Source organism: Leuciscus leuciscus (assembly GCF_965113295.1).
Source record: "Leuciscus leuciscus genome assembly, chromosome: 9".
NCBI lineage: Eukaryota > Metazoa > Chordata > Actinopteri > Cypriniformes > Leuciscidae > Leuciscus > Leuciscus leuciscus.
In genome coordinates, this window is record NC_138733.1 from 38,173,290 (window position 1) to 38,186,026 (window position 12,737).

A 12,737-nucleotide genomic window follows, 5' to 3' on the forward strand; every position below is an offset into this window, starting at 1 on the left:
TCAGTGGAGACAGCGAACTTGCATGCTTCAGATTTCACAATAAAACAACTGAAGTGTAGATATGGTGCCTCTGTAATGGGCAGACAGAGCCTGTTCGGAGATGACTGTTCAGCATTAACTGTCTGTACAGTGGTAAATTTAGCAACAGGTCATGAAGCTCAGATATACACCATAGACAGCTCAAGGGATGAGCCTGACCCTCAAAATGCTGCTTCACTTGTCTTATCGTCAATGCAGGGTTAACTGCTTGAAGTTTACAGGGGTTCAAATGGCTCTCGGTATCATTTCTAGGCCATAAAGTGCCGGGATACAGCGTCAACCTCCCACTCCGGTGAGTCACACATTTGCACATCTTAAAGATCATTGCAGAACGGAGAGAGTTAAGGAAAGAGACGAAGGAGAGGAAGAGGGAGGAATGTGGAGCCAGCACAGAAAGACATGGAGCCAGTATGGTGTGAAGCCTGTTGACTGAAGAGAGTGTGGGGGAAAAACGATTGCTCTCTCCATCATTAATCTAACAAGTACTTCAGTGTTCCCGTCCCGTTGTCTCCTTGAGTACTTGTAGATTGATAAGACTTAACACTGAGATATAGAGGATAAAAGAAAGAAAAAAGAGGATTTTTGCACGTTTGAAATCCAAATGTAAATCAAGTTTAAGTCATTGGATACAACGTTTTGAATTCCTAAAATGATGCTTATAGACACACCGTAAAAATATTGTAAAGTGCATGTCAATTTGCTGCAATGGTAAGTTACTGTAAAACATTTGAGTTTTTACAGTACTGCAAAAAGCCGTTTACTGTAAACAATGTAATTTTCTGTAAATTCACAGTAAAATTTGAGTCATTTCAGCTGTATAATTAGGAAGATTAGCTGTGACTACATTACAGTAATCTCTTGTATATTTATCAGATTAACTGTAATAGTGTCTTCTTCAGGCACTCAGCATGAATAAATGATGCTGTTGCATTTTTTTTACTGCTTGCTGGTTTGTTGCGGTTGTTTTTGTGGCTCATATTGTAATGTTCTGGGTTTTTCTTAATATAAAAATGATTTGTTTATTGTCACCATTGTCATATTTTGTATATGCTGAGTGCTAATGTCTGATTTTTCAAGACTACTATAACAAAATCTGCATTGCATATTTTAAAGCATAATTGGTAGCTCTTCTAATATTGTGGAGGAATTGTCAAAAAAAAAAATAACATCATATTGTTCTCCAAATTTATCAGTGTCAGCAAATTGATTCATGTTTGCACAGGAAGAGACTTTACAACCAAACTGAACACTAATCGCCCTAATGATTAAACAATTATTGCTAATATAAAACAACAAAACTAAATAGAACCAAATCTCTATGCATTTGGCAGCAACACACAACACATTCAAGTTTTAGTTATTATTATGTGTTCCTTGCTCTAACAATTGAGCCAGAGGAAAAGTCAGTTAAACTGTTCTGATAAGTCCCTATGCTTGCCTAAACATGTTCATGTAGTGGCTAATGGGTTTTCCCCCATTGTGGGATCCTACAAAGCAAGGAAATGTACTTATTTTTTGTTTTTATGAAGTAATTAATCGTGTTATGAGAGACTGATTTCCCTGTACAATTCTAAACATCACGTCGTATTTTCTAAAACAGCTCTTGATTTGAACCTGTAATCTTTAGACTCACAGATCAGTTCTTTAACCTGTCTGAACAATCTGAAGTTCAGTGTTGGCATCCCATTAGTCACTGCATTTTACATGCTTTTACAATAAAGCATCTTTCAAGGCCGGGCAGCAGCTCGAGGAACACATATCATAATATAATGACATATTGTAATTTCAGAATTTATGTTGTTATTGTCATATTTACTGTGCAATTTGTTAAAGTGCTTTTTGGCAGTATAGGTCTCTAATTGAATTCACTTAATCTTCAAATCACTTTTCTAGCTCAAGTTCAAGGTCATAGCCTAGCATGGTGACTCTCACTTACTAAGAAAACTGCTGTGCGTTTGTGGAAGAAAAGAGAAGAAAAAATGATATCCAATGCTCAATGTCCAAAAACGCTGATAAATGTATCCGCGTTGGAGCGAAGCGCTAATTTTTAATACCCACCTTTCGCCCTCTGTACTGTACGATCCCCATGCATTCACAAGTTTGTCTGAGCTAGACAGTAACAGGAATCAATAATTCAATAGCGCTGGCGTCCGAGTCCAACCCGCGCTGGAGACACAAGCCCTCGTTATACACGCGTTTGTTAAAGCAGGATTAATTAATAGGCCAAAACATTGTGCTTTGTGTCCAGACAGTAAACTGAGCAGACAGGTTATTCACGATAAGAGATGGCGTTTGGTATTTATCCAATTCTCAAGAGAACCGTTTTAGATCTCTACAGAAGACTGCGAGTGATGTGCCATTTATAAAGGTACAGTCCATTTTACACATGCAAATACAAGTCAATATGTTTTTATTAGTATTTAATATTCATTTTAAATTAATTTATTACATTTTATTAATTTATTAATTTATTTGTCACCATTAGTTTGGCTTTGGAAACAAACAAAATGATCAAATATATAGGCTACTATTACAATATTTATTCCTTTAATTATTTTATTTTTTTGTTTTCCTTTTTTTCTTAAGTAATTTTTCCACTGTACACTCTAAAACATAAAGGTTCCAAAAGTTGTTGTTTTTACAGTGATGTCATAGAAGAACCATTTTTTTGGTTCCACAAAGAACCTTTTAGTAAACCGTTCTTATTTTAATTTTTTTTCCTTAGTGTGAAGATCATTTGAATAATCTAAAGAAACTATAAAGAACCTTTTGTGGAACGTAAAGGTTCCATGGATGTTAAAGGCTCTTCATGGAACCATCAATAAAGAACCTTTATTTTTAAGAGTGTAGAATAAGTGCTATAAAGGTCAGCTCCATATATTTCACATCCAGAACTGAGAGAGGTCCGTGTGATTTTATGACAAATGTTTTTCCCCAATATATGTAACATGTGTTTTTACATATTCATATATATGGGCTAATTGATTTTTGACAACATTTTAAAATAATTTTCATTAATAATATAATGCTTAACATATACAACATAATCATCCAAACAAAACAGAAACGGGTCGATTTTTTAATTAGGCTATTTACAATTTATAATTTAAGAGACACCGCCAGCGTCAGTTCAATTCTACAAGAATAAAGTGCAAACGTCTGTTTAAACGTATGTATCCATTACATTAAAAATGAAATAAAACGAATAGGTACGTATATAGTATGATGACACAGATGCTACAGTTCTTGACATTTATTTTATGAATCGAAAACACGGTGTTTAGGTGAGCTCAGGTTTCACAGTCATGATCAAATCAGAGATATCATAAAAATGAGTGCCCGCAGTCGATGCTTTTATAACCCTTATAAAACATACATTTAGAGATTCACATGGTTTTACACACTGAGAAAGAGATGAAGGGAAAAAAAACAGCAATGAAAATCCAGAGTGCTCCCACAATGCCTTGATGAAGCATAAAACAACCAAAATCATTTTTGTTGGTATTAACATAGGTATTTTACATGTGCCCGTACCATATCAATATTAGTCTATTACCTGAATTTGATTTATACACCGAGAATAAAAGTCTGATGTGTGTTTGGGCATCAATGCAATTGGAACTCTCCATTGAATAATTACCTGATATTTGATTATTATATTCACAATACACTCAGTAATTATTAATAAGTAAAGGAATGATCGTCATTTCATTTAATGTTCATTTATTTTGCTTCAGAAACCAAAGAGCATAAACTTGAACTTAAATCTTGTGTTATTATCCGTGAGGACAGAAACGCATGTTCCACACTGGAGTTTTCATGTTTGGCAACAAAAGTGATTTCTGTAATATTTCACAAATATCCACAGAGAAACTTTGTTTCAAATAAAACGAGGCCAGCCTCTTTATTTTCATTATTTACTAATAACGTAGAATTAAAGCAGAAATGTTGGCGTTGTCACACAAACAGCCGAACAATCGTCCCAGCTGCTTTATATCATTATATTCAGATTCAGCTTCTTCTGCAAAAGTTCAGTCAAAGTTCAACATTTTGTAGTTGTTCGCATCCTTCCATCCATGAAAAGATCCATGTAAAGTTTTCCACTTCACAGTTTGTGTTCTTATAAATAGCCTATCCTTTTCCCCCTCGCGTGTCCTTCACAAGAAAACATAAATAAAGTGTTTTTCTGTTGTTCACTTCAACAAGCCACCGTTGCGCGCGACGCTTTGTTTGTGACGTCACAGTCCCAGCGCCGCGGCGTGTTTTTTCGCCTTCAGTCTCAGATCCGCGATGCTCGAGTTTTTGTTGGTGGTTTTCGCGGCCGCTGCCGCCGCGACCACCGAAGCTGCTGACGCGGATTCCGCCGCGAGCGTCGCGAGCGGCAGCCCGAACGGCGGCGCGGGAAACATCATGTATGGCGCGTGCGCCGCCAGGTGTGAGTGCAGGTGATGGTGCGCGTGGGCCACGGCGCTGTCCAGCTGCAGCTGAGCCTGCACCTGAAAGGAGAAGGGCGGCACGTTGAGATGACTATCCTATGGACGCACGGGTGGGAAGAGAGGGGAGAAACACATTAACTTAAGAGAGACTCTATGAAGAGCTGTTACTGGGCACTGGATCAATTGCATTTAGGCTATTTATCATAATAAAAAAATCATTCGGACACCTGCATTCCATTGTTTTGGTAACTATATGCTCCCCTGAATACGATTCAAATCCATAAAGCAAACAGACAAATCCATCTCGTCTTTATGGAATAACATATTTATAGTAGGCTATATTCTTCGTCAAAGACAAATTTCTCTCTTATGTTGACAATGCAATATAGCAATAACAAAGAGAGATATTTGAGTGTGCAGTGCGCCATAAAGGACCCACAGACATTGTATAAAGTCTTGGGACTTGCCTGCTGGAATGGCATGCGCAGAGCTCCCACGTTGACATATGGAGCGACGCGACACGCTTCAAACTGACTCGCCGCTCCGATGAGAACCCCTGAAAAATAGTGACATCGAGTTTTCTTTACGGGCCACTTTAGCTAGGCAAACGAGAGACTGCACGAACTACTAGATTTGATATTTCACAGTAAATACACATTAGGCACAACGTAGATTATATTATATTAAAATATATTAAATAAACGAATATTAAAATATATTAAATAAAAGTATACAAAAAGTAAATTGTATTTAAAAATGTATTAAAACAAAACAGAAAACTAAAATGAATTGTTGATTTGTTTGTTTATTGTGTTTAAATTCAGCGCACCTTTATGTAACTGGTTTTCCTGCTTTCTGCATTTGGCCCGTCGGTTCTGAAACCAAACCTGAAAGCAGAAGACATTGATTGACAGCTGTTGGTGAGGGCATGTGTACATCCTCCCAAAATGACAACAGTCTCAGTAAAACTCCGTATCCCTGAGGAGGACCTTCTAAAATATTCATAATGCGTAACCGCACATTTTAATTATTATTATATCGTTATAACGAGCGGCGCGGCCAACTAACCACAAAACAAACAGATTTGTTCAAATGTTAAACAATCGGAAAGAAACAGAATCTCGATGTAATAGTGCCATAAAATATCGTCTTTCTCCAATGGTTGGATCTATCCAGGGATTAGAGTCCCAGAAGAAGCGAACTGATCCTTTCATAGCAAACACCCAGCATGGGACGATTGTAATGTCAGGGGTGGGCAAAAATATCCGAAAGAAAGTTTATTACATTTTTTGTTTTTTGTTGTTGTTGCACATATAGCCCTGTCATGGGCATTAGAGATTTGGAAATGATTGTGTGTTCTGCATCTGTTTTGAATCACGCGCAGTTTCATTGCATTGTTTATTAATTTTGTTTCACCATAACAACGCAGCGATCGACATTGCATTTGCATAATATTCTGCTGTAAGTGAAAGTGGAAACACGATTATAAATAATGAAATGGCCTGGACATTATGACTTCATTCGTTAAAATGGATGTATATCCTTTGAGCCAGTGGTGTGGCCTTGTCTGTGAATACTGAATATGAAAAGAGCATCAGATCTTTATTTGGGTAAAAATGATAGATAATTTATGTAAATCCGCAGGCCTTGCTTGGGACAATGCCTTTTGGTAAGATCCCAAAGAGAGACGATGGTTTAACTTTTTCCAGGGAGGTCTTTTGAGCCCATTTTTAAAAAGGACCAATGTATTCAAAGAGTGAATTTTATATCCCCACCCAAGGAATGAATAGATAAAAGAGAATGAAATAAGATATTGTTTTTTTTTTTTTTCTTCCCTGATCAATCACAGCAGAGCCAATGTCTATGTTGAATGTCATTATTCGGCTCGGTCGCTCGTCTCTTGTTACACATATATTATGTTTCTGTGCAGATGGTCTTCCCCATCCTAAAAAGCACACTACAGATGTTGCCTGCAGGGCCAATGCGCGCGAATCACGGAATCAGTTCTGTTCATTGTTCTGTTCATTATAGCACAGCGGCGTTTATTTAAGCGGATTATTAGCACTTTTATTTTCAACAATTTCATCCCACCGTTCGACACATATCCTATAAGCTGATATCTAATTTTATACATTTGTAAACATGAACTACAATATCGCCAGAAAGAGTGTCCATGTAACATTTTAAAAAGGCCTACCTAGCTCGTTTTATTCATCGATCCTATTTCAAATTCCATTTACATTTTTAATGCTTAAATAAATAATAATAATAAAAACATTTTTATTGTTTACAAAACGCTATTTACAAAACGCTACATTACAGAGCAGTGTTAAAGTTGCTGTGTCATTACATTCATAGCATAGTTTAATTCCTGTGTATTGAATATATGCCTAATGACACATGTGCAATATGTAGCCTATATATATATATATATATATATATATATATATATATATATATATATATATATTGCACATGTATCATTAGGCATATATTTTGTCATTAGGGACACACTTTATTTTAATGTGTTCCTGTTACAGTGTAATTATACATTTTAGTACTGAGTAATAATAATTAACTAGCCTACATGTACCATTATAGGGTTAGGATTGGGGTTTGATTTAGGGTTTGTTACATGTAATTATGCATAATTTATAATTATTACAACAGTATGCTAACATGTGTAATAATGACACTGTAAAATAAAGTGTGACCATATATATATTCATTCATTAGCAGGTCATTATTTTGCACTTAATATGTAATTGCATTCGGCCTGTTACGGTTAACATTAGCACTAATCGAAATGATTTCGTCTCTCGCAAGGGAAACCATCACTGCCACTACATGCGCACATGACAGCACACACACATGAAGTGCCTTTCCAAACACACAGCGCACATGACAGCACACACACACACACACACACACACACACACACACACACACACTGGGTCTGACCTGCACCCTGGCCTCCGACAGCCCGAGTCTCTGGCTCAGCTCCTCTCTCATGAACGCGTCCGGATAGTGTGTTTCATCGAACAGTCTCTCCAGCTCATTCAGCTGCTCAAGGGTAAAGTTAGTCCGACTCCTTCTCTGCTTGATTTTAGTCTGTGTCTCATCCTCCAGCGGCTTACAATCCTCTTTGCGTTCTTTCATATCTGTGTTCCCTGAAAACAGAAATGAACGCTTGATCCAGTGATGTGAAGCGAGGGCAGTTTTTGCCCACTGATGTCGGTCACGGATGTTTTGTCCTACACACAGCTCTTTAATTATTTACACACTATACATATGCATGGAGTTTCTCTCTCTGCACCGGATGCTTATGACAGGAAGATTATCCTTTTGCACGTTAAAATGAACAACCTGGCAAAACCGGTCAATGTTACGAAAATGAAATCAATAAAGACAACAATTAACGTATAGCTGAATGAAAATCCCTGCTGTCAAAATAATAATTAACCTCTATTCAAATGTGAAAATCCAAAACAACAATTATATCTAAAGGAAAAAATAGTAAGTAGGATACGTTTAATCGAAATTATCTGTAGGCTAATTCATATTATTATTATTATGATTATTATTATTTTATTATTATTATGTTATTGTGGCTATATGTTCTGATATTATTTTAAGTTTCAGACTTGATGAATTATAGGCCTTCAGTGTGTCTCATACAAAATGCGTATTGATTTATAATAAACTGCACATTCTTTTTCTTTTTTTTTTTTTTTTTACTGTCATTTGTTTTTCTGTTTAGCAGTAGTTTACAGAAGCAGGCATACGGGGAACCTACATTTATATTTTATCAGTCTAGATTGTTATCTAAAGATTATTATTTCAAGCCAATAGCTACAAACAATATTTACAAACAATATTAATTAAAATATAGGCCCACATGCAACTATCCAATAAAATAGGCTACAGCGCTCATTTTTATCACTGGAGAACTTTTGATTTATTCTCGGCACTTTTGTTTTTCAGGCTGCCTCAGACATATAATGACAGTGATACCTGTCAAATGATGTCATTCTTCGTGTAGTTTGGATTAAATCAATGTAACTTTAAAATCAAATAAATATATATAGCCTATATGAATGCTATCGAAAGCGAAATTATAAACCTTAAAATACAGAGATAGGCCGATGAAAAAGAACTCGCGTGATTGCATGATTTTCATGATAAATGTCACAGAAAGCACCCTCACCGTCTGTAAGTTTGGGACTGCTCGAGTCTCTGCTCCTCTCGGACGCGAGCATGTCCGCGTCTCTGGCCGGCGACGAGCGCACGGAGCTCCGCGTGATACTGTTCCCCTCCTCGCGCCCCGGCTCCACCGACAGGCTCTCTCTGTTCCTCCCAGACCCGGTCTCCAGCACCTCCCGGTACGTGATCACTTCCTTCTTTTCCTTCACTTTCTGATCAAACGACTTGGAGACAAACGCGGTAAGTTCTTCCATCACTGCACCCAAGAAGAAGAAGAAGAAAAAACACACTCTTCCCTTTAGATCCTCAGCAGTCTACCATATAAGACATCAACAGTGCTCTCTCTCTCTCTCTCTCTCTATCGGCCTGAATACGAGATGATGCGAGGAGATCTTTCACAATTCCTCTTGTTGCGGACTGTACAGACTTGCTGCCGATTCACTATTGAAGTCACACTATTTATACTTAGCGAAGCGTCTCTGCCCCTTGATCCGCGTGCGTTACCTTCCCTCTCCACGAGCCCCTTCCTTCCCATAGAGGGGGGGGGGGGGGGGGACCTTATCTGTCCTTCAGATCCACATCACCCGTCCGTGCTTGCTATTGGCTAAGATTGACAAGAGGAGCAAATTAATGTCATTAAGCTGGACTGGTTAGAGTTTGGAAACACCAGGCGTGATGATGAGGATGATGATGATGATGATGGTCTGAAACTACTGTAAAGGGCACACCGTGGACATCTTATTCGGCAACTCTTTGATCTGAGCTGGAAGACGAGAAGAGCAAAGAGAAATATGCACTTTGTGATCATGGAAGTGACACACACATCGTTAAGAATTGCATTTTGGCCCACAATTCACTTGTAGAAGAGAAATCTAAATTTCATCTTCACAGAAAAGCGCTGCAGGCTTTTTGCGGGCTAATTATTTTAACAGTCTGTTCTATACAATTGATAATTAATGTAATGATATTATGAATGAGAGTCGTCTTGCATTATTAACGCCTTTTTTAGTGATAGGCTAGTTATGAATTTAATGATAATATGAAGAATAACGAACACCTTGAATCGGAATCATTTAAAGAGAATCCAAATGACCAATTTTAACAATTTACAAGTGTAGCCTATAGCCTACAGGCTTTTACATATTCCTGATCTACAGCAGCTTTTTATTAAATAGCCTCGTAGTCGAATAGTTTAAAAAGTGCTGTATTTACGTTTGTTGTGTTTATTCACAATGTCGCACAGCATTAAAGAAATATTTAGCCTATTTAAAAAAAAAAGAAAAAAAGTTGTATTAATATTTCAGCTATCAAAGGACAGCTGTTTCTAATGATGAATTGCAATTTTATCCTGCTTTATTGCTATTCAAATAAACAAACTGTATAAAGTTGTTGCATATATGCAATTGTAGCCGTTTAAGTAAATAGGCTAAATGTAGCTTTTTGGGGATCGAGAGCGAATAATAATAATAATAATAAAGTAGGCTAGATGGTAAATAACGCGGTGGGCTAAATGAGATACAAAACTACACGCCTTTAATTGTCCAATCCCAGAATAGGCTACACCTTTGTCATCACCTCACCTTTAATAATTAGGCTAAAAAAATATTTATCTTGTAGGGTAGGCTATATTACTCTTACTTCATATTTATGTAACACTATTCTTCGAGGCTTGAGCATCCACGCATTCGATATTATTCAAAACGCAGCAGAAAATAAATACTTTTAAGCATTTCACCCATCTCATACACGCCAGCCTCATAATATTAATAGGCTAATCTTCATAAAATTATAATAGGCCTAAATTTCATTAAAAAAAAAAAAAAAAAAAAAATAATTAGCCTAAATGTTAAGTAACGTGCTATGCATATCAGTGTGTTTGTATCTAGGGTGCAGTTTAGAGGCAATTGTACATTCTTGTAATCTGTTGGCTTGTAGGTTGAGTGAACACATAGCCTATCATATTTGATTGATTAGGCTAATCTTCAGATCTTTAATTTGGTGTGAGCGTTTGTTTCTTCAAAAGGGACTGAACTATTTAAATACTATTCAGTTTGACTTTATTTAAAAATAATTTTGTGTAGGTTGTCGAGAGCTTTTACCTTCAACATTTGAGACAAACCATCTTTACCTTCACCAATACAAATTTTTCTTTTCTAATTTGTGTATTTCCCATTGACAGTTAGGCTAGACCATTGTGATTTCCTTATTTTTGTCTTGCGACAGAAAAGCCTTGTCCATAATAGCCAACATTCCGACAATATATTAGGCACAAATTTTACCTGATGACAAAATTTACGGTCTTTTTTCCTTTTTTTAAACAAAATATTTCACTCATAATGCAAGTTCTCAAAAAACAAAATTAAAATAGGTCTTGTGATCGTGTTTCTTATGACGACCTTGTCGCAAAAAAAAAAAAAAAAATGTTGTAGGCTAATACCTTGTTTTATACAGTCTATGGTTATCTTGCGCTTCCCTGACAAGAAGGTGAAAGCGACTGACGATCGTGTTTGATTTGTAATGCCTGCCGACTGCACGCGCATCGATGATCTCAGGATCGCTTACTTTAGTCTGTTCATCGGCTCATGGCGCTGCTCTGTCAGTCGCTGTTATGACACAATAGGAGTGTGTATCGTTGCCTAGGTAAGAGTATGCATATAGATATAAACATCAGTTATTGTATATATAAACGTAAACATATATTAGCAGACGCGCTATTTGTTTGTTGTGTAACGTGTGTTAGAGAAGGAAGGAAGGAAATGTGAAAGAAATCGAGCTAGTAAGACTGACAACATTCGGTATTGAAGTGTTTAGCATGTATCGTTATCGTTTCACAGACATGTAAAGGGACGCGATTTTCATATTCGCATTTGTCCTATAAAACAGAGTTTCTAACGCTAGTTTCGCCTAGTTTTAAGGTTATGTTTGGCTTTTAGTAACGTTACAGCCATTTTTCGTGAAAACACATTTCTCGCCGTGGTACGACATACCGACAGTCTATGCAGATAAATAATCACGTGTTTTATGTTTTACCGCTCTTCTCAGCTCATATTACTACTTCAAATAAGAGGAATTAAGAATTTTATGTTCGATTAAGTGAGTGTACTTGCATTTTAATTCAGAATGGGGTTTCACAGCTCTGTAAACTTAATACATTTAAGTTTCATCCTTGTGCTTGAGCTGCTGAATCACAGTAACAGCATGTTCTAGTAGTGAGAAGAAAAACAAAACCTTTTTGATTTCTGAACATCTGATTTACATCAGCATTTTGTGTCCTACCATCATCAACACATTTTTCCTCTCCATCTCCCCATTTAACCCAGTGACCGGAGTGAACATGGGCCGCCACTCCTCAGACAGTGAGGACAACAGTCGAAGCCGGAGGAAGAGGAGACCGAAACAGCGCTCTTCCTCCTCCAGCTCCACTGAAAGCAGAGTGACCAGCCGCAGCAAACACTCCCGGAGACGCACTCGCTCCAGAGACCGAAACAGAGTCACAGACAGGAGGTAGACAATGAAGAATGAGATAAAAAGTTTCTCCCTGTAATCTTTCATCAAAATGTAATAACTTGTTCTTCCTCTGAAACAATTTTCTTGTTCGCCTGACATCACAAGCCCTCCTATTTCTCACCCCGGACCAAGCACCTGTCATATACAATTTCTAAGAGCCTATACCTGGAAAGAGTTATTCCATTAGCATCCCCGTTTATGTCAATGGCAGTTGCTCGGCAGGCACACTGATCCCGGGAAAAGTGCACACTCAGTTCCAGAACTACGGCCAATGTGACTGATCGCTCCGAGACTGCAGCGTTGATCGGCTTGTGTGACCATGAGCATTTACAGAGTTAGCGGACCGTATATTAAAACTACTTGCTCCAGGCTAGTACATGAGGCATGAGATGAACAACAGCACATTACAGTACAGAATTGTCTCAGTTTAGTGATCTAGATGTTTGGACCAAAGCTGGATGCAAAACATTCAGTTATTGCATTCATACTATCTGCACTCTTACATTCTGTAACTGATCATGAGTCCCAAACAAACAGACACGTGCAGTTTCT

General features: G+C 37.3%; 2 protein-coding genes across 3 annotated transcripts in view; one reads left to right on the plus strand and one right to left on the minus strand.

Annotated features, from left to right (window-relative positions):
- Positions 1 to 3,132: 3,132 nt before the first annotated feature.
- Positions 3,133 to 9,088, minus strand: shox2 (shox homeobox 2). 2 transcript variants are annotated; one of them, XM_082180724.1, is made up of 5 exons: positions 8,683 to 9,088; positions 7,437 to 7,645; positions 5,305 to 5,362; positions 4,943 to 5,031; positions 3,133 to 4,535 (listed from the first exon to the last, which is right to left on the minus strand). In XM_082180724.1, the coding sequence occupies exons 1-5, from the start codon at positions 8,930 to 8,932 to the stop codon at positions 4,278 to 4,280; spliced, it is 864 nt and encodes a 287-aa protein (XP_082036850.1). In that variant the 5' UTR covers positions 8,933 to 9,088; the 3' UTR covers positions 3,133 to 4,277. The 2 variants fall into 2 exon arrangements, with proteins under 2 accessions (XP_082036850.1, XP_082036849.1); XM_082180723.1 differs by having other exon boundaries at positions 3,133 to 4,571.
- Positions 9,089 to 11,203: 2,115 nt separating this feature from the next.
- Positions 11,204 to 12,737, plus strand: part of rsrc1 (arginine/serine-rich coiled-coil 1) — a 143,203-nt gene continuing 141,669 nt past the window's right edge. Inside the window, exons 1-2 of the mRNA XM_082180712.1 lie at positions 11,204 to 11,318; positions 11,999 to 12,182. Of these exons, the coding sequence (XP_082036838.1) occupies positions 12,013 to 12,182 (170 nt within the window). The 5' untranslated portion in view covers positions 11,204 to 11,318; positions 11,999 to 12,012. The remainder of the gene's footprint in view (positions 11,319 to 11,998; positions 12,183 to 12,737) is intronic.

Excerpts from the sequence above, each read along its gene's own strand:
- shox2 (XM_082180723.1), bottom strand. The coding sequence starts at position 8,932 with ATGGAAGAACTTACCGCGTTTGTCTCCAAGTCGTTTGATCAGAAAGTG. Across the intron at positions 7,646-8,682 it reads CAGTCCCAAACTTACAGACG|GGAACACAGATATGAAAGAA; the intron begins GTGAGGGTGCTT and ends TTCTGTTTTCAG. Across the intron at positions 5,363-7,436 it reads TGTCGGAGGCCAGGGTGCAG|GTTTGGTTTCAGAACCGACG; the intron begins GTCAGACCCAGT and ends TTCTGCTTTCAG.